The sequence below is a fragment of the Pezoporus wallicus genome, unplaced genomic scaffold (assembly GCF_028554395.1).
Source record: "Pezoporus wallicus isolate ANWC-B61680 ecotype Strahan unplaced genomic scaffold, APGP_CSIRO_Pwel_v1 scaffold_13239, whole genome shotgun sequence".
In the NCBI taxonomy this organism is placed as follows: Eukaryota; Metazoa; Chordata; class Aves; order Psittaciformes; family Psittacidae; genus Pezoporus; species Pezoporus wallicus.
The window spans coordinates 4,143,781-4,166,459 of NW_026642052.1; the positions used below are offsets into that span (position 1 = coordinate 4,143,781).

At 39.7% G+C, this 22,679-nt stretch overlaps 1 protein-coding gene across 1 annotated transcript in view; it reads right to left on the reverse strand.

Annotated features, from left to right (window-relative positions):
* The window catches only part of STK32B (serine/threonine kinase 32B), a 164,938-nt gene that overhangs the window by 24,982 nt on the left and 117,277 nt on the right, over nucleotides 1-22,679 (reverse strand). The window contains exons 6-7 of the mRNA XM_057426764.1: nucleotides 16,425-16,514; nucleotides 2,889-2,992 (exon numbers count right to left, since the gene is read on the reverse strand). Coding sequence (XP_057282747.1) covers nucleotides 2,889-2,992; nucleotides 16,425-16,514 — 194 coding nt within the window. The remainder of the gene's footprint in view (nucleotides 1-2,888; nucleotides 2,993-16,424; nucleotides 16,515-22,679) is intronic.

A 22,679-nucleotide genomic window follows, 5' to 3' on the forward strand; every position in this document is an offset into this window, starting at 1 on the left:
ATCCTTAAAAACCTACCTTATTTTAAAGATTATTGGCATTCTACAGTCTTGATTTTTTTGAGATTTGCAGAGATTTTTAATATTATCTTGAATTATATATGGCCATTGTAAATTTGGGCTTTATAGGGAATTCACACCTATATCTCCCATATTTTCCAGCTACTTAATCCTCTTGAGGTTCAGAACCCTACTATTTTGAAATAAAAATAAAATCTGGTTTGCTTTTGTTCATGAAGTTTGTGGTAAACTGTTGACATTGCAGTGAAAGCCAAAGTTGAAGAATTCCAGCTATAACCTCTTTCCTTCACCTTGTCTATTCTGAGGGCATAGTATATACAGTTACTATAATATTTTAGCAGTGGTCTATACCCTAGGAACAGACTGATATGTGTCATGTTTTCTATCATGCAGTTTAATTCCATGGACTTGATGCAAAGCTTTCTGATTTACATTTTTTTCTCATTAGGGCTCTTATTAGAAACTGGCTAAGGAAAGAAACGTGCTTGCGACATATTGAGGAATGCTAGCGCTGCTGTAGATAAACAAAAAATAGTCCTGACAGCTCTGTACCAGACACAACCTACTCCTGTAGCTACAGCCCTGTTTCCAGCAATGTGCTGTCTTGACTGCCTGGTAGTAGCGAGAATGGCTGCAATGCCTTGATCACCCTGAGCCTCCTCTGAGGACCCTTCCATCTCACAACAGCAAACAAAACAAAAATGCAGCTCGGTATAAAGCAGCTTATTCTTACTAAGTTCCTTTCAAATTCAGCAGGCAGTGTCATGTACTATGCACTGCTCAAAACTGGAAAACGGTTGATATTTATGATGCTTCTCATTTCTAATACTCCTTCTTTCCTTCCCTCCTGCCTTCCCCATGCACTAGCATGCACCATGCAGGAAGTTGTATCTGGGTGGCTCTGCCCAGTACAACACACTCCTCTTTCTGCAGCAGAAGCTGGTGGGCTGCACTGAGCACCCACCTATCTGCTCTGTGGCAATGGGGCATCCTTGCTGCTGAGCAAAGTGCTGCAGAAGTGTGGAGGAGGAAGGAGCTGCCTGCCTGCAGGTTTAGCCTGAAACCTTGTACTCACAAGCTGCTTCTTTGCAGCCATCTGCACAGGGCTGCTGCAGCAGATGGAGCTCTGGAACTCGCAGTTGTTGCAGACAGCAACATGCCTCTGGTTAAGCACCTTTCCTTAACCCACCACTACTTCTCTTGTCATTGCTATTGCTCGCTGAGGCCTTGTCTGGACTAGAAAAGTTTAGAAATAGAATTCAGGAAAAAAATATACCTTTTCCTAATCCATACAAAGGCACGGGCTGCAAAGCCACCCTCCGGCTTGCTCAGTGAGCAAGAACCATTCTTCAGGAGAAAACAAGCAGCTGGCTTCCTCAACTGGGGCATGGACAGATTCAGTCTCAACTTTGCTTTGTCTGTAGACAGATCAATTTACTCAGAAAAGATTGTATGGATCTTGGCAAATGGATACCATTCAGTATAATTTTTCATTTAGTAAAGTGACTTTGTCACATTAAAGTGATCTTTGATGATTAGCCTTGGGAGTTCAGCTTTCATTACACAATCATTCATTGTGCTGCTTTCTTGGAGACACTCACTGGTGAAAGGGTTGGTAAAAAACCAGCAGGATTTTCATTTAATTTATTATATGTGTAGCTAGTACTACTGTCTGTGGCTAGGGTTGAGGATGTATTATGTTTATCACTTAACTGTTCAGGTCTTAACTGTTCAGGTCTTAACTGTTCAGGTTAAAATCTTCCATCCTGGGAATAATGTCAGCTGTCAGCTTAAAAACTCAGTAGATTTTCAGAATGATGTGGAGAAACCTTTTTCTTAAGGGTTTTAATACCCCTGTGCTTTGAGAGCAGGCACTGAAATTTGGCATGGGAGAGTTCTTAGCATCAGGAGCTTGGCTTCTGCCATTTCTATGGAAATACAAAATAGATTGACCAAGTTTTACGCCTCTGAAAAATATGGCTTCTGGATTGAAGTAACAGTGTGCAGACCCTATGAAATGAAGTTTCCCATCCAAAAATGGGAATAACAATTGTTCTTTATTTCTAGTTTTCTTTGCCTATCATCCTAAATGAAACTGAGATCTTTGTGAGATGGATTGTCTCACATTCCAAAGTGCACAACAGAAGAGTGTAGTAGTACTGAGTTAATGTCATATGATAATAATCACTCCTCTCTTTAAAAATGCATACTGCAATGCAATGAAATACTCTAAGATAGGAATTATAATAATAATAATTAAAAAACACCAGCTACTTTAGCTATGTCATTATCCTGAAATAGTATCTAAATTACTGTTTTCCATAGGGATAGTAAATATTTAAGCAACCAGCTTCAATCCTTTGAACCAAAATGGAAAAGAATTTTCTATTATCTTCTGTGATGTTTGACCATGCTCAGGAAGATTTTTCATTAAGATTATTCACATAATTGATTAGATAAGTAACAAGTATACTGGCAGATAAGCATTGCCTGTAGTTGGGCCAAACATCTTAGGATATTGCATTAGCTCTTTTAAGGTATTAGCTAAGAGAATCAAAGATATAATAAAACCTAAAGTATCTCAACTTCTATTTGGGAAAAAAGTACCATTGTCAAGTACCAATTCAGCATTGTGGAGAAGCCATTAAACATTAGGGCTTTCTTTAGCCAAACACAGGCAAATGTAATTGGAAATGGGGTGAAACTTTCCCAAGAATCTTTTCAGCTGGGAAAGACCCAGGACAGCATTCCTGACCAGAGCCCCATCCACTCAGATTTTATCCTGAAGGGTGTGCTCAGGGGCACTGCAAACTTGGGGTCTTTTGTCAGTCAGTGTGTTAAGTAACAACATCAAAACCCATCATTCTTACCCAACCCCTCAGCAATTCATATGCTGTAATTCCTAGCGACCACCAGTCTACTGGGTATGAGTATCCTGGACCTCCATCCATAAAGGCCTGGAACACTTCTGGAGCTAAATCAATAATCAAATCAAACAAAAAAATATTATATTAAGGTTATACTATGGATCATTAATGTTAACAGCTGAAAAATGAATAAGGATGTGATTAACTGGAATGAAATACATTTGTAAGCACAGCATTTTCAGGATGCAGCTTCAGTATGTAGGTTTGCTGGCAGCAAAAGACTTTCAATGGTCAGGGTTTTTCTGAATTCAATAATTTTATATGTTACTTAATACTTGGTAATGAAAATATTTTATGGGAAAAATATCTGCAAACAAAGTGATTCTTTGTGACTGATGAAGGTGTTGAACATGGTAAATCTCATCCTTATTCTACATTTGGATAGAATTAATCAGATGGATAATAAAGGTATTCAACATGAGAAAATAGCAATTAAACACAAGTATGTATTTACACAAGTACATATCTTACACTGTATGCTGTAAGAAACACTGTCATGACTAGAAATAAACACAGTCAATAAAGTGATGAATTACATAAAAATAACTTTCCAGGGAGGGTGTGGGGAGATCTTTTCAAAACAAAGATACAGTTGATTAATTTCAGCAAGAAAAACATACTAAATAATGCTGCTATTGCTTCTTCAAAATACCATCAATAAATAAAATCATATGAAACGAAATTAAATGAAAAGTCAGTCATGCTTTTCTAATTGTTTCACAGCAGAATCTCAGTACACTTTGTGAAAACCACACTTTCCCTTGGGTTTTTCTAAACAACGCTATCACCAACCACAACATCATGGTTGACTGCTATTACCATGTGAGCCTCTTCTGCCCAAGGTACCAAATCTAATATACCACATTACTACCTGATTACCATTGCATCACTTTCTAATGGGCATACTGCAATGAATAATGTAATTTGTTCATGCTTACTTCCAACTGGCAGTGGGATTTTTTATGGTATTTAGAGGAGCACCTTTAGTTAAAGAAAAAGCATTCCTTTCAGAGTTTATGCAGTCCTTGCATTACGGATTGCAACCTAACAATTTACAGCTCTAGACGACTTCAGAAAGCCTTGAATAGCCAAACCTAATAGAGGATTTTGGCATTCAAGAGTTAGATAGGAAGGAAGACTAGGGAAAATAGGTATAGGTAAGGTATAGGTATTGTGCTGTGACCTGGTATAGCATGAATCAATAACACCATAGAAGTCATCACACTGAGTTAGCTATGCTTCACCTCCAGACAACACAGCTTCACTTGGCATGCTCTATCTTCAGATGTATTTCAGACCTTCCTTGCGTGCTACTGTGGATCTTTGGTGACACAATTTACATGCAGGCAGTGTGTCACGGAGATAGGTGCTGAGAGGGTAGGCAGGAGGTTTTGTGTTACTTTAGTGGGTCAATGCACCTAAACTGTACATCAGACACCAAACTAATATTCTAATATTCTGAATATCACCATAGTAAAGGTTTGCTTTATTAAGCCCCATTTGTTATGGGTTTTGCCCACTGTGCCTAGATGGTGTATAATAGCACATTACAGAAATAGCCTTTGTGACCTTTTTACTGAGGTATAAGGTATAATTTTGGTTTCACTCTTTTTTTTATAGCTTTAGCATTGCAATAATGTGACAGATCACTATCTGATTTCCGTGAGGTAAAGCTGAAAATACCGTATTGATGCAACCTATAACACTGCCAGAATGGTGTAGACATTTTGCTAGTTACTGACTGAGTTATCCATTTTTATTTCATTTGCTTGTCTAAAAGCTTCAAGGTCAACTCATCCCACATTAAGCAGACCAGTAGAAAATTATTCCTTTTGCCCACTGGCCCTAGTGTTCTGAAGCTGTTTTCTCACCTTAACCTGACGGCATCCTTAGATTAGAAAATGAGCAGTCAGGCTAATGGTTTTTAAAGCAAATGGACCCTTTTCACCTGCTTTAGCAGTATTACTTTGCAGTCAAGCAGGACTGCCTCTCCTCATTCAGTCAGCTCCATTCAGCTCTCTTTTAATCAGCTATAAGCATCCACTTTGCAAGATGAGGGAGGGCTGACAGGAGGTGCAATATGATTTACAGTATTCTACCTACAGAAATCTCAACCCTAATGAAGCCCAAAAAACTCTCCCCAGTTTGACAAGACTATAAAAATACCAATCTCACACTAGGCTTGTGCTTAATGTGTCCAAAAACCTTTTTGCACTGAGACATTAGGTGCAAATGAAGGACTCCAGGCTGTACAGACTCTTAGAGTTTGACTGTTCATTCAGAAACATAGTGTGATTTTGCATAAAGACAGCAGATACTCCTAGTGATGGGGTTAGTCAAGCTTTGAAGAACTAGAGCTCTGAAATACAGAACATAACATTAGTTTTTGCAGTAAGAAATAACTATGTCATGAGAACCAATCAAGAGTGCAAACTGGCTAGGATAAAAGCAGAGAAAAAATCTGAAAGGAAAGATAAGTTTCTACATTGATTTCTTTAGGATTGTTATTGAAATAGACTGTCTGCAGTCTTATTATTTGAATTTTATCTCAGGCTCAGCTTGGACAGCTATCCTACAGCCTGCTGTGGGTATGTTCTTCTAAAGGGTGATAAGATTTGAGCTTGACAGCTTAGAGCAAGTGCAACAGAGCTCTGCTGTGTGCACCCTTTCTGCACACATCCACTCTTATAACAGAATTAGGATGAGAAGAATACTCACATCTTTTACCCCTGTGCAAGGATTCTGCCTGCAAAAGTTGATTCATGTGAACAAAAGTGAGAGAGTGTATAAGAACAAGAGTTTCAGATATTTTTCCTCAAGCAGTTTCTACTGAACAAAGACTTTTCAGGAAAATATGTAGTTTTAATACTTGGACAGATCCTGCAGAATCTTTTGGCTGAGAGCTGTAATTACTACCATGTTCAGTTAGAGGGAAAGCACTAGAAGTTTCCATGGTGGAAGCAGTACTTTTAGATTATGAATCTAAACCAAATAATGCCTGGACACATTCCTGTGTAACATTATCTAGGTGTTCCTGCTCTGGCAGGGGGATTGGACTAGATGATCTTTTGAGGTCCCTTCCAATCTCTAACATACTGTGATACTGTGATACCAGCTCTACCAGCAAAAGTGAATTCAAAGACAAGTGAAGAAGTGATGCGGTTCACAGGTTTTACACATCCTCGCAGCTCCCCATGAACAAGCATCTTTGTCGTAATGCAGAACTGCTTTAATAGAGCTGCCCAAAAGAGTGCCTCCAACAGCAGTAACCTGGTCCAGATTCACTGCTCACCCCACTTTCAGCAGGAGGTTGGAAGAGAGATTCCTGAGGCCCCTGCTGACATGAATCACCTGATGATACTGCAATGCTGATGAAACTCAACCAACCACCTTCTCACAGTGCATCTGAGTGAGGCCATGAAGGGCTCTTAAGGCCAAATTCTCAATGGGACCTTTACAGCCTCTTTCTCTTGGCATTCATTATGAGCTGCACGGGCTCTTCACCTCTGCTAAGACACCTGAAAATCCTTTTCAGAGCTCTGTCTTTAGCTGCTTTTGCACTGTATCTTTCTGGTAATACCGTATCACTGCAAACTGTAGGAAGTAAATAAATGGTTATTTCTCTTTAAAATAAAACTGTACTTGAGAATAGCTAATTAAAAATTGAACATGAAAGCAAATCTAGTGGTTCTGCATCCATCTCAGCAGCTCACTGGAATATCCATACTCCTGTTCTGTGGGTTTAGCAATATTTGGAGCTCCAAATAAGTTTGTGAGAGAGTAACTTCAGAAAAATCGATTCATATATATAATTACTCACTGCAATTATCCTAGCAGTCAAATGCTTTACAGTGTAAATGATTAAAGGATGTATCTCATATTGCACACATATTTCCCTAAAGATCTGTAAATAAAATAAAAAACTGAAATTTTACTTAACTGGTTATTAATTATGTACCCTGTTTGTGGAAGTTTACCTGTACCTTGAAATATAGCTCATGAACTTGAAATAAAAAGAGAATATCAGTGTAGAGTGCAACCACCACAGAACCCAATTTTCACTATTTCTTTGTACTGTGAAAAAGGATTTTGTACATCAGATAAAATGTTTTTAAGAAGGGTTTCTAAAAATCTGCTTAGTATTAATAAGTATCACTTAACTTCACAGTTAAACTATAAGTACTCCAGACCTCTAAAGGTCAGACCATTTTAATTTGCTTCAGAATGGTGTATTGGAAAATGCTGGCGATGGTAAAATAGCCAATTTGAGGTCTATCACTTGGAATAGCTGGCACAAAGTGCAGCTGTTATTATTTTTGATGGAACATACTATTTAATCATAAAGATAATTCATCAGACTAAATCATAAAATGAAGAGCTTGGAGTGGCTGTGATACAAGTCCTAAATAGCACAATGTGGCATTTCTTTTCTGATGAACTGATTTAAGTTTCACTTCCTTTGCAAGAAGCTAACCGAAGAGCATGTAGTGTACCTGCCTACCACTACCTGTGAGACTGCCATGTGCTGATAAAGAAGCTTACACAGCTGGTACTTACTTCGAAGCATTGCCAACTTCCCTAGGCTGCTTTGAACCACCGTAAAATTCGTGAGGGGGAAAGTGAAGCAAGATGAACGCATTAGACCCTTCAATTGGCCTTTGCCGTACATAAACAAATCTGTATACTTAAGCAATGACGTGCAAGTGAGCCTTGCAAGATTGGTTAGCTGTAAGGAGCTGACTGTCTATGCATAGCTAAATGTTGCTGAGGAGAGTTGGTCATTAATAACAACAAAAATACCCTGTACCAATGTTAATTTGACAAACTGAAAATAAAATAAAAAATAAAGCCATCATGGTTTGGACTTGCATTATGGGATGATCAAGCTCAGGTGGGCATGTCCAAAACATTTCTCAAGAAAGAAAACCCTGACATTAGTCATGCAGTTGGCTAGCTAGAGCTCTCCATAGCCTATTTGCATCTCGGCAGAGACCCTACATGTCAGTAAGGGGAATCAGAGGTTTGTGGAGTATGGCAGGGTTTGCAAAGCAATACACTCTAGTATAGGTGTAGCAAAACATACCTCAGTGACAAGGATGCTGAAGAGGGTCTCTTCATTCGGCTCATAGTGATAGGAAAAGGGGTAATGGATTTAAACTTAAACAGGGGAAGTTCAGGTTAGATATAATGAAGAAGTTCTTCACTGTGAGGGTGGTGAGGCACTGGAACAGGTTGCCTAGAGAAGTGCTAAATGCTCTGTTCCTGGCAGTGTCCAAGGCCAGGTTGGACAGAGCCTTGGGCAGCATGATCTGGAGTGAGGTGTCTCTGCCCATGGCAGGGGGGTTGGAACTAGATGATCTTAAGGTCCTTTCCAACCCTAACTATCCTATAATTCTATGACATTGGCTTTTATTGTAATGACTGAGATTTCATAGATAAAATAATAGATTCTGGTGTCATTAACTGAGGTCCAGCAGGATACCTTGCTGCCAGACATCATTCTCCTTCCTGATATTAATGCCTGATCGTGAAAGAAAAAATAATAATATATATAAAAATGGATATATTTTGACATATACAATGCACACAATATAAACAATACTTTGATTGGCTATCACAACATAAGCAGTTAAAATCTTACACCTTTCCAAATTTCATGTGTGTGAATGACTTGATTGATAACACACATTGATAGTTTCACCTTGCTGAAGCAGGCTTAATGGGTGACAGTCTGAGCTGAATAAAAAATGAACATGATTTTTGAAATAATATTCCAAGAACCTTGGACTGAGACTGTTCAGTGAAATATTAATTGCTTTCTCAGCAGTATGATATTAATTTTCACTTTCCTCTGAAAAATAAATTCAAAGGTGAGTAATTCTTCTAGGTCATGGTTTAAATAGAAAACAGAAATCAAACTACAGTGACAAGTGATCTTCTATTTGGAGCAGAGTAGATGCTGTTCTAGGAGCAAAATGGAAGAAAACAACTTCCCTCTCCCTGAGTATAAACATGGACTTGGTAAACTATCAATTTGCCTCCTAGCGTTTACTCTCTCATGTGTTAAAAGGGTCTAAATCATAACGGACAGCTTTCTGACTCAGAGCTTCAGACTAGCCAACTGCTAACTTCAATTGTATAAGGCAAAGTGCTGCTTAAAGACTGACCATGCTGGGCTGGCAATTTTCTAGTGTGAAATCTAGACTTGTTACAGCAGAGTAACTGATTTTGGACCATTACTCACATAATACACCTCAATAGTTTTAATACTTATATTTAATGCAATTATTCAATCAAAGTAAATATTTTAGATACCATTACTTGAATGCAGACACTGTATTTAGAACGCCTTATTAGTTTGCCATATGACTCTACAATCTTTCCATCCCTTACTCAGAGTAAAAGCTGTCCTCATAAAACCCTCTGCATTACTCAGTGCAGAGCAGAACCCACTTCTTGCCCTTACTTTTGCACAAAGAAGTCCTCAGGTGGTTTAACATCTGGATCAACCTCAGAGAAACAACCTCAAGTTGCTAGCCCCATTGAAAGAAAGCTCAGCAGCAACCATAGTGTCATAGTCTCCTACTACTGAATATGAAATTATACAGAAGTACGTTCCTTGCTCCATCCAAAACCTCAGTGGCTGCAGTGTCAGTTTTTATAACTTCTTGAAGAGGCTGTGTTCAAAACCACTCGTATGCTATCTGGGAGGTTGGCCCAGTACTGTCTCAGTACTGAAATTAACCAGTCTGGATAACTGGGGATTCTCAGGGCCGACTGCGTACCTGACACATCAGAGGAGCTGTTACATACTCCTGCCTCACATACTCTACTAGATTAGCAGACATCATTGCATCAGTTTATGCATGCAAAAACCTATGGGAGTTGTGTGGCTTGAACAAAGAATCAGTCATCCAGGGGACAGAAATGTTGGGATGCTGCCCCGTCTGTAACCACGGCTGGAGGTGTCTTCCCCCTCAGATCTGCCCACAGAGCTCCACATCAGATCAGACCTTTTCAGGCAAGTTAAAAACAAACAAGCAAAAGAATAAAAACCAGAAAAAAAGCACCAGAAACAACACCATCACCACCTCTCCTTCAACCAACCAAACCAAAACTACAACTTGAACTCATCCTGAGGAGTTTCTGACTGACAGTCAAAGAAATTATTATATTAACACTTTTATTGGAAGCTCTCAAGGCTGGTAGCCAGTCAGAGAGCACAGAGACGTAGAAGTCAGCTGGAGACAGTAACTTCTTTCCTGATCTCCCAAGGTTTTTTAGCTGTTTGTGTCGTTAATGTCAGAACAGAGCCAAAACTCAAGTACCCACTTGCAGCCCAGTGCTTAATCTCCTCAGCCACGGTGCTCCTAGTACAAGCTGAAAACCTTGTCAAAATGGTATTTATTTCAGCACCTTGAAGCCTCACTTGTCTACTCTCAATCCTTGCTTATCAGAACAAACAGAAGCCTGAAGGCTCATGCTGGAATCATGATATTCTTCCTTGGGATCAAAAGGGCAGGCAGTGACACCACTAGTGAAACCCTGTTGATAGACAGTGAAACCCTTGGTAGGAAAAAGGTTGGATGCTTAAAAACTTACAAACTGCCTTAACTGCACTAAAAAAAGGAATGAGTTGCAAAATACCATTTCGTTTCAGAGCAATGTTTAGTACGAGTGCGAGGAAGACAAGGTTTGAACACCTTTGAAAACCCAACTCCAAATTTGTTCCTGCTAGAGTATAACTACCTCAGGAGCAAATTTAGCCCTAGGGGATATTTTTACTTTACCTATAAGATTGATATCAGGACATCCACTGCTTTCCTCTGACTCTGATAGTACTCCCACACAGTATCAATTAATGTATGTGGATGTCTCATACATTTCAGAAGTTCAATGGACCTCTGTAAATGCACACTCCTCTGGTAATCTCAGGCATACAGCTATTATTCAGCATGACAGCAGCCTATGAAAGCAGCTGTGAAAATCTGAGATAACGAGCCTGCAGGATAGGAAGGGGGTAACTGAAACCTTTCACATAATTTATGGCTGGCTTTATTGGCTTTGGATTTTTGTCAGGTATATTTATACCATTAAATGTATTTTATCGGTTTGATTTGAAGTAAAGTCACGGTGCATTATTTGGATAACTTCAGCCTCTGCTGAAGAAAACCATGAAGCCAATAACGCTCCCACCAGAAACACAAAAACAAGCCAAAGAAACCCTAAACCTACAAAATTTATAACCTGTGAGGGGCAAGTTTTTACCACACTCACAAATAACATACAGATGTATGGAAATTGGTCATTCCAAAAGGAGATATTTCAGTGAGTAAAAAGGAGGACTCTCATATATGTAAGTTAAGCCAGAGTGTGGAATAAACAAAAGGAGTATATATAATGTCTTCCAGACATGTTTTAGTATTTAACATTTGTTCTTATAGCTGACCAACACATTGCAAGGGAGAGAGCCACCACTGCAAATGGGTGCCCAGCCCAGGGCACATTCTCTGAGACATAAACATATTTCTTGCAGCTTTATGAGCAACCAATATAAGAAATAGATGGAACAGTGTTGCAAATGGCAAACACACAGGTGCTTCCAACCAGGTAAACACACACTGTATCCTGCCCTGCACTGGCTTTCCTGGTTCACATCCTGATGCAGAGTGGAGATGCTCCCCCACAAGTGGTGTGTTTGTTTTTTGGCAGCATCCATACCTGCTCAAAGCCAGGTAGGTCTGATTTTGCATTGCTTGCCAGAGTAGGATGACAGCCTGAAAAATTCTGAGTTTTCAAAGGGCTGCTCCTGCAATAAAATCTTTGACAACACCCTCAATCGCAGGTGCTGCAGAAGGTTTAAGCAGTGAATTTGTGACGGTAAGACCAGGCACTGGTGACACACAAATTTCCTACACCAGCTGAAGGCACATATTGTATTTCACGGCTGTGGCCTTTAGAACAGTATGAGACAGAAGACCCCCAAACACCAAGAAGCTGATTTCCCTTCAACTTTTCAGGTCAATGGCTTTGAGAAGTAAAACTGCAGAAGCAGCTGGAAGTTGCTTGTCTTGCCAGGCTGTTGGCTTCACTCTTTTCAGATTCACCTTTATCCGTGTAGTTTTTTTCTGCCTATGCGTGACAGGTATTTCATTTGTCTGAATGAATCACCTGGGAAGAGGGAACATAGAGAAACAACCAGGGTTTCTAGAGAAACATTCAGGTTCAGATGCATTGCATTCTGTATAAGTATGAAAATAGGCAGGGAAAATTTCAGGCTGAGAAAGACTTAGGGGCAAAAAAGCTAATGTGAAGTGGGATTAAGCAAAGGCTGCTGGAGCTGACTTGCACCCTGCTCAGCATTATGAGATAGGTATCTTAATCAGAACAGCTAGTGCATTTTTACAACACAATATCAATTCACTGGTTTTTTCCTGGACACCAGTTTTATGCAGTCATGCTGCATGAGAGAAAATTGCTCCCTAGCAATTTCTAAGCCTATTTCAATCAGATTTCAAATAGGAATGGGGTCTTTAGAGAGAGCATTTCTCTGTTGATTTCCTTAAATTTGCCCTGGGAAGAAATAGGCAATAGGTAGCTTTACTAAGGGAAAAGCTGGAGAGTGCCCTCATATCTGATTAAACATAACTAGATTCACATGGGAATTAGACCTCCAGACAGGAGAAAAACTTTCGTCAAATCTCATACCTTCATCATCACAAATACAAGCATAGCTTTAGGCATGTCTTAAAGGAACCATTAAGATGCCCCAGTTCTGGTGCTCAGCAAGTACCTTGCTTGAAGCTGATTTTGTCCTGAAGCTTAAATTCCTGATAATGAAAGCTTACTGCCAACCTCCCTAATTATTTAAAAATTATTATTTATTTTATTATCTAAATGGTGGTAGCACCGGGGAGTATCTGGCCATATCTGTCAAACTCTTAGTATTTGAGGTTTGCTGAAGCTTTGATACTCAAGCTGTGTATGATCTGAGAAAATCTTCACCCATTACTTGTCACCTAAGCCAGATTTTTACACTTCTAAAGGTTTTTTTGCCTTCTTACAGCTCCAAGTAAATGCAAGGATGACTCTTGGTAGCTTTTGTGGTATACTTGCATTTCCAAGAGGTGAGGAAGACACACTGGAGAGAAAGTAAGCTGGTGGATGGTGCCTCTCCATAAAGGGAAAGAGAGCATTTTTCTTGTACTGTTTCTTTTTTATTGTGAGATTGTTGGATATGGAGGAGACCTGATGAGTGGAGAGAAGAGTTCAGGGGCAGAGTGGCTGCATGACCTGAGGGCAACCAAGACAACAGCTCATTAGCATGCAAAGATAAGAACTTGTCCCCATCTCCTATCTTCCCCCTGCTCCAGGTCTGTAGTTTACTTCCTTCTTTGGGTCAGCTTGGGCTCTAACAGGAACCCTCCACGAGGTCATTTAGCTTCCTGAGAAGGAAAGAGGCCCAGATGTCTACCACAGTGCAGACTTAGAGTAATGATTTGCCATGATGCTAAACTGAAGAGCAATTGCAAAACAATATGGCTAACCTTATTAGCCGCAAAAGAAGGACATACTCTGTCCTTGAGATGAGTATTTTCCTACTAAATACAAGGACTCCGGCATTTTCTGTCATGGAGAATACTGTGGAAAGGAACACAAGCAGAGTTTAAGCAAGGTCTTTATTATCTCTGCACTGAATAGATGAAGAATAAATATACATTTTCTAAAGAATTTCAGCATTTCTTCCCTTGTACCACTTCTTGGCAAATGTCAGCTACACAAAGAACAAGTTACTCTGCCTTGTTGTGGTGGAAAGCAGGAATTCCAAAAGGATGAGACCATTTTTCATAATTTTAACCTTAAAATACCAAATTCCAGTACTTAGTACTTGTTACAGCTTTTTGTGCTTTCTGTTGTTAAAAGCTAGGTTTTTTCCTTGTGAGAGAAGCTTGCTAACAGAGACCACTAATGAAGTAAGAAGGTGGTGGTGTACTGATGTGTGTGGACAGTCTAAAAGACGCTCCAAAGGACACTAAATTTCCTGTTAACTCTCAGCAAAATACTTGAGGAATGTTAACATATATTTTTGTACATTTGTTTTAACTAACGTGCTTCTGATCATTAAGCTGCCAGATGAATACACACATTCAGACTAGGACAGACAGATGCTAAAATGCTAACTGACCCCTAAACAAGTACTCAGCTTTTTTCTGCTTTCATAATAATTATGCTTCATAACATAAAACTGCACAAACCCCTTCAAGATCAAAAACGTAACACCATCAAAACAGTCATTTAATTGCTTACCAAATTAAATCTCAGAAAGAACTGTTGCTGTTGTCTGCTGTCATCACCACAGTTAAATAGGGAAAACACCTATTCTGGACTTGAACTGCAAAATGGCCACTCTTCAAGCAGATTTTTGAACAACCTGTGCAATAGGAATTTGCACATCTAATGACAATGGCTGCTACTAGATTCTAGGCAGCTATTTAAGCAGAACATACAAGCTCCAGGAAATAAGCTGTTTAGAGAAATACAAACCTACCATATCAAAAATGGTGGAATTTTTTAACTTTTCAGTCAGCCTGTATTTAAGGGCACTTAGGTGAATGTGAACAGTTTCACACGTCAGTCATACAGCTATTTGTCTGTATGCGTCAGGGGGAGGTCAAATTACTTGTAGACAAAAAAGGCTTTTTTCCTGAGTTTGGTTTGTGCATGTGTTTATTTTGTCATTGGTTGTGGGTTTTTGTTGTTATTGGGCTTGTTTGTTTTTATAATTAAACCTACCACATATTGGCAAGAATGCTCAAGCAAGTTCTTTTTAAATGAAAGCAGTTGGTGTAGTTGAGGTTTCGGCATCCCTTCTCCTCTGTTTTCATCACAATGAATAGGGAACCTGTGGTGCAACATCAAACACTCAGGTACCAACCCTGAGGGGAAACTCGGTATGAAGACTTAATTTTCTAATGCTCTGCATCCAATGCCTGTGCAGTGCTGACCATCTCATCTGAGCAGAGACACTGAGCTGGACACTCAGCTAATGCTAACTAACACAAACTGCTGAGAAAATGTCAATCTACAACCTCAGTCCTCTGTATAACGTCAGTGCCTGAGTCAGGACTACATAAAACGTTTCTTAGTCTGTTTTGAGTAAATTTCTAAGAGCAAACTAGCCAGTGTCAGGTCAGTTCGTTGGTCCTGAGCCCAAGGGGCACAGTGTGCCCACACACTTGTTATTGCATCCTATTAACTGCCAAGAGAGGATGGCTGTGAACAAGCTGCTCATAGGCAAGAGACTCCAGTTAACTATTGATTCATGACAAAAAATCACATCATATTTGAAAACACAACTGCTTCAGTGCCTGGGACTGCTCTGACACAGTCTCACAGCTCATATTGTAGCACCCTGCAGACATCTGCCTGCTTCATGTGAAGGTTAGTACAAACCTCTTTGTACTGTGAAATAAATAAGTGTTAATTCCTGTTTCTTCGGCACATGCTTTTACTCCTCTGCTAATATTCACAGCGTAGTAACACAGTGACCTCCTGATCCCCAAGTGACATTTTCCGAACATGATCATTTACTAATATTTTACAACTGCATGGGTGTTGGGTGTGCTCAGAGCATGTCTGCTAGAGAAAGTCTCTTGGAGATACACATATCTCTTAGTACAGTTTCCAGAACCAAAATATGTTTCGTTTAAGCCAGTCACCACATCAATGAGAATTCCATATTAAGACAGAACCAGCAGATATGTAGGAAGCCACAAACAGGATAAATCACACCTATTCTTAGCCATGAAAGCTAGCCTAACTTTGATGGAAATGATCCTCATGAGATGCGTTCTGTCCTTCAGCTCCAGAGGAAACTTGAATTATTAACTTATCCAAGATGCTTAACTTTAAGACACATGAGGACAGTTAAACTGAATTTTACCCCTCTAGGCTTAAATCTACCTATGCATTTAAAATACATAAGTAAAACTTATAAAATGCCCCTAAGAGCCACAGGGGAAGCACTTAAGTGGTTATTTGCATAGAACTCTAATTTTAAACAGACATGCTTTTGAGAAAGTCAACATAGCAAAGTAATTAAGGATGTGCCTAGATACTTTTAAACTGGCATTACATGTTCTTTGCTAGATCACGTCCATAGTGGTGCAAATATAACCATATATTCTTGCCTCCAGATGTGGGGGGTTGCAGGAAGTAATGCAGTTGAAAATCTCCTGAATTTGCTTCACAAAACCAAACAGAACCTGACTCGAAGAAGCATAAAGGCCAAGCTCCTGATCCATCCATCCCTCCATCACCAGTGTTTTCCATTGTCAACACATAAATACTGCCAAAAAAAAACCCAAAACCTAAGTACCTTTATTTTTATGCTCTCACCACTTAAAATCATTGTAATATACCATTTGTCAATCTTAATGTATGACTTTCTTATGCTTTTAAATGGTCTTGAAAACTTACCCATATAGGGTTTTGTGCCAGCCATAGAAGATGCTTTTTCTGAGCCTTTCACTATGGTTGCTATGTTAAAGTCAGTGATATGAACATGTCCTGCAATTACACAAAGTAAAAACTGAAGTTAAAATAGCACATCATAAAAAAATTCCTTCCTTCATTTAACATTTAAGTGATACTGAATAGAAATTAAATTGGAAAGACCCATAACAGTTCATGGAAACTTGCTATTAAATGCTACTCATAATTAGAAATATCATATTGGCAGCTAAGTGATGGAACACTTCTTTTGTATGGTTGCATACAAACTGTGAGCACTACCTGCTCACAGTGCTGAACCTTTTTTGATGGGCACCCCTAAATCTTCTCCTGCCATGAGCATTGAAAACAATAACTGGCTTCTCAAAGCAGCAGCAGTCAAGAGAATGAAATCTCCTTATCCTCAGCTAGAGGATACCTCACAATCTCAGGTTTTTGTGACACCTGTCTGCTGTCACATCCACATCATGTTAACATCAGCTTGGCTTTTTCTAAGTCTCCTCAGGGCAAAAAGGGAGCAGAGAAGAGAAAGGGTATTTTTATAATACAATAACTATAAAATTAGATCTATGGTAGCAGGAGAGAGTGTATGTTAACAGCAGCAGGTCCCAAATGATCACTCATTCGACAGCAGGTTGCAAGATGAAAGATAGGTGACAGAAGTCAGCCTCAGGACTTTCTGCCTGGCCAGCCAGACAGCTGACTAAACTGAGCTAATCAGGCTGGATGGCCCAAACCTGCTGTCATTACTTTTTTCCTGGGGTAGTTTCTGATGAACATAGGTTAAACTGAAGCAATAATTGTTCATCCTGGTAAACTGAACATAAATCCAGCCTGAAAACTGCAGGCTTTTAATTCAGTAAGTCAGCTGCTAGGTTTTGTATCTCTGCTTAAGGACTAGTTTTATGTGGTGGAGTGATGCAGATATTGCTCTCTCTGTGATTACATCTGGCAATGCCATTGTGGAAGACAGAGTACAGGAAAAGTACTCCCTTCTCCCTAGCCCTGCACTCAGATCAGGATTAATTCATCAATGTGTTGAACCAGAGTCTTGACTGACAAGTTCTTGTGATTTTTTTTTTTTTTGTGTGATCAAGATCTCGACCTCATTCAGTCCACAGAATGGAGCAGGCTTTGGGCATGATGCAGTTGTTAAGGCAGTGAGGTTGTTATCATGCTTGCTGTCAAAGGTGAAAAGAGTGTAAAGAATGACTGATGCTGAATGTTACCGTGGTGCCTGACAGAGGAACAGCAGTCTCAGCAAAAGATTATGCTGCTCTGACAATCTAACCTAGATCATGTTCAAAGTCTGCAGGAAACGTTATCTGCCAACCTCTAACAAGTCTGCAGCTATGCATATGTGAACCAAAATTCTCAGAGGCCCCTAATTTGTCCAGACCTGAGCTGGTTTTGAAGGGAGAAAGGAGCATTTAGCACGACACACTGCTGCACTTAAAGCTATTTCTCCAAACAGGAGGCATAGTAGAAGTTTTTGATGAAATGATTTGCATGATTTCTGCACTTTTCTCAATAAAAATGCTTGCATTTTATTGACAATTTCTTCCTTCTTAAGACCCATGCACAGGAAGGCATCTGCTCACAGCAGACAAAAACTGTGCAAAAAGGAAAGCAATCACTTTATAAGGAGAGGGAAGTGTTAGGCTGCCATAACAAGAATCACAGCCAAGACTGCCACTGGATTTCAAGGTAGCATTCTTCCTTCCTGGTGGCTGGAGTGTAGCATGTTTGCAGTTTATTTTGCAGTAATAAAACACCATGGCAGAAGGATTCTTGAAAATGATAATTGAACCACATACAGAAACCTCATGACAGTAGTTTTAAGCAATTCTGTGTACACCGTAGAATGAAAATCTGCAAGGATCTTAGCAGACTAATACTTTCTTCTTTCTTGACAGATAACTGTGTTTTATAGAGATAAATATAAAGTCCTGTCATTTAAATGACAGCATTGTAAGTGATGCTCCCTATTAGAATGCCAGCATGGTAGCCTGTTGCAAAACATCTATCACATAATATCCATTCAGACTGATCCAAATAGTTGATTTGCAATGAAAATTGCCTCTCCTGCAGTGCATTGTTTTCTTTCCCAGTTATTAGGTTTCTTTTCATTTAACAAAACCAAAATAGCACACGTGAAATACTGTATACACTGACTGATGGTTTTTGTTAAAAATGCCTTTCTTCCAGGTAAGGAATGGATTGGGTTGTGCATAGCTTCTCTGCATCCTGCTGCTGACACAGCCACGGTGGGCAGCTCCTGTACATGTAGTAGGGCAGAGCAGAGCCGTGTCTGTACCACTGGAAAAACTTCACCTTTGTTCTTCCCCATCATAGGACCACTCTCGGCCCATGGTCTGCCTGCAGGCAGCCTTTTCCTGTTGCTCTAATCGGCTATGGAGGGAAAGGAAGGCATCCCCAAGGCAGGCAGATGACTGTTGCCTAAGGGGCTGTGCACAGCAGCTGGTGGGAGCTGGGGGCTTGGACAGAGGCTCTGTCTGGGATGGAGTCAGAACAGGGGGTGAACCCCTGTGCCCGGGGGCAGAGGAGGAGGGATGGAGGGATATCAAGGCAAACCACTGAATGGTTTCAATTCTTTTAAGCCTAGTGACTTGTTTTGTTTGTTTGGGTTCTTTTAAATTTTCACTTTGGGTGTGAATATTTCAAGAGACAGACCCCAGTTCTCTGTAGGAGTCCTTCGAATCAGCTTCTAAGACATCTTTTACTGCAGCTGCTGCATATAGGAAAAGGAAATGTTGCTATTGTTGCAGTGAATATGCTGAGATATTAATTACTGGCTACTTCATGCTGGTTCCAGAATTTCAGCTCATGGGGACTAGTTCCCACCTGAGCTTCACACCTTGTACTTGATCTCCCTTTCTGGATGTTACTGTGATGAAAGAAATGTCAAAACCAAGTTTGTACCCTGGTGCAATATTGAACTGAGCAGTATGTCAGTGTGCTTGGGTTTATCTTTTAAGAGCTGTGAAGCAGAGCAGTGCACAACAGATTCAGCAATACCTAACTAGATTCAAGTTTCACAGGGAAAGAGCTCATTACTTAATTCCCACGGCTGCATGACCCCATCTGGTAATAAGATGGTGATGGAGAGGAGGGAAAGGCAAATGACCACATTCCTCTGACTCTCTGTAGAGTGGCTTTCTGAGATCATTCCAGACTGCAGATTTCGCATACATCAACATGCATATTGCAAGTGGGAAGTATCTTAGTGGAAATTTTTTCAGAAATTGCATTCCTGCAGTCAGCTTCCAGTTAAGTTTTTAACAGAGAAAATTTGTAAGTTAATATCTACAGCACAGTGTATGACTTTGAGAAGCTTTATGCATGCACTTCAGAATTCCTAAGCGGTTTTTATGCCTCACTTTTTCATGTGGCCTGAAATCTCAGTATCTCAGGCAAACAGCAAATGATCTTCAGATTATTATTTAAGTTTTGAACAAATCCTAATGATGATTAAAACAAGTCCTGAACAGTGGCTAACTAAATGGTGTTAGTCAGGCTGGCTGACTGACATTTAGCAGAGGAAAATGTACTTGACTTCAAACCTCACTGAATTACTCAGAGGTTGAAACCAAAGGGGTGAATGGGAGGGCAAAGAGAAGAAATACCAGACTGGAGTTAATGCCATCAACTCAGCATGAATCAGGGCTGATGGGAAATCTCAACATAGTAACATTTTGGAGCAAATTCAGCCTCAAAAGTTCAAACCCTATGAACAATTTAAAAAGCCTCTCTCTAGGTTCATCTGTACTATGTAGAAGAGTGTAGCTCACATCTATATGAATTTAGCATGACTGGCAGTCTGCCACTTACCATCAGGGAGATAGTTAAAAATCTTATTGTATTGCTATAGATGGGTTCAGCGAGGCCGTGAATTTCAAAGGGGTAGGCTGTATAATGGCCATGTACGCATATATTCAAATATATTTTCAAAGTGTAGGTAGCTTCAGAAAGATTAATTATGCTGAGAGCATTCATCTTGTTAATCAATGTTGGAGGGTTAAATGAGATATAGTGCCTGAAAGTTGAGTGTAGGTATGATAAGGACAGGCCCTGATGAGACACACTAGGTACATCTTCAGTGAAGACTTTGTCTCCCAGACATCACTACCCAGTGACAATGTTGCCAGTTCAGTTCTTCAGAAGCTAATATTGAGGTTCAAAATATTGAATTTATGATATTTTTTCATCCTATTTTTTGGGTTTAGCACCAAGATTGCTCATTAGCTGAATATTTCAATTTTGCTGTTATTTTTAAAATGAGAGCTGAGATTGTCATGTAATCAAGGAAATATAGTTCTAAGGAAAACTTTGGGGATCATAAAGCAATATAATCATATATAATAAGGCACATATGAACGCCAGCTTAAATCTGCCTTGCTGTCTCATTAGAGAAATGATTACAGAGTAAAATTATCACTGCCAGATGCAAAAATTGAGACTAACCCTCTCCCCCCCCAACCCTAATAAAATGGGATTATTCTTATTAAGTCTAAGAGTGAAGTATTAGGTCTCTGATGTCAATATGGAGAACCACCAGCGGACATTTGGTGCCGTCAGAGGTGGCACCATCAAAATAAACAAACAAGTAGTGAGTCTTAACATAATTTCTATTTAAGCACAGGGTGCTAAACGTTCCCTCCACTCAAGGAATCACCAGAAAAGAGCATGGAAAAGGACACTGAAAGTTATGAAATGTTCAGAAACTGGATGGACATGCCTCAGTCACAAAGAGCTGAAGGCTGGGTGAGTACATGGGGGAAGCACCACAAAAACTTGTTTTAGGTGATGCTCTGTCCTTCACTTTTTGGAGACTCTTGGAGAGAAAAAAAATCATCCAGATAATCCAATATGGTTGCTCTTCTGCTTTGAAACTGAAAGCTTGCATGTCTGCAACAGTACCTATAGCAAGAGAGAGTGGCAAGAGGACTGGGCCAGTGTATTATAAGAAATTAAAAAGGCCGAGGCGCTTCAGTTGAAGGAGTTTTTTTTAATATCATGAATATTATGATTGTAAGATATTGTTCACCAAATCCTACAATTCTAGAAGTAGAAGGTTGTGGTTTTTTTTTTGAGAGAAGAATGTTTCAAAACACACAAACCCCTTTTCTTTGATGAAGGATGGTGCACTTCTGCATGTTGCTCCAGGAGGTTGTGGAGGCCAGTATCAGTAGCAGCTTCAAAGAGGCAGTAGACAAACTCACTCATTAAGAAAGATTCACCCAGAGTCTAAAGGGAATATACAGGCATACTCTAATATCTTAATATGAATGTTGTGTGTGATAGAAAGCACTGAAGCATTTGGTGACTAAGTGGCAAAGAGCACACTCCACGAATAGCATCTATCTCTTCTTGACCTTGCTTCAGACAGAATGCCAGCTGAGGGCTTGGGTCTGACCCAGCAGGGGGTTATTCCTCCGTAAACCAAGCAGGGACCTTGCTGGGTCTTATGAAATGATGTCCTGAAAAACTTGCTTGGGAAGAAATCGAACCCTTGAGGATTTCCTGTGAAAAGAGTGTATTAATGGTGTGGTCACTCTGCACAATGCAAAACCTGGATGCCAAAGTAGAGCCTCAGAATTTTTGAAGAATGACCAGAAATGTTAATATCAGTGGTGCTAACAAATAGCTATAACATTATCACTTCTTCATCAGGGACTGTAGAGATAGGACAAGAAGTAGTGGGTTTAAACTTAAACAGGAGAACCAGTCTATGATTCTATGAAAAAAGAGAGCATACTAATCTGTTTGCTATTGCTTGTTTTTCTCCATTCTAGGCATTCTACATCTCCTTAGACATCATGGATCACGGAAAGATTTAAAGAAGTCTTTAATTTCTTTGATATTTCAGGAAAATAATGCAACATGGACCAGACTGTCCAGCTTTCAGCTCTAAATGCTGTTATTTCAGTTATATTGTTCTAAACCATTAAAATGAAAGGAATAGTAGAGGAAGCAGAATGTTGTTATTCAGAGAGTTTTATAATACTTTTCTCTGTACAATGATAATAGCTCTTCTGAACCACCAAGTAATCCCTGCAGCTATCACTGGAATAATTCTGTTTCAGATGCATGTTAGCAGAACAGAGCACTATTATGAAATTTAGGGATTAGAATTAGTCATAAGAGCTTTCTGGGGAAGCTGGGAGGGAAACATTACCAAAGAGCTTTATGGACAGCACC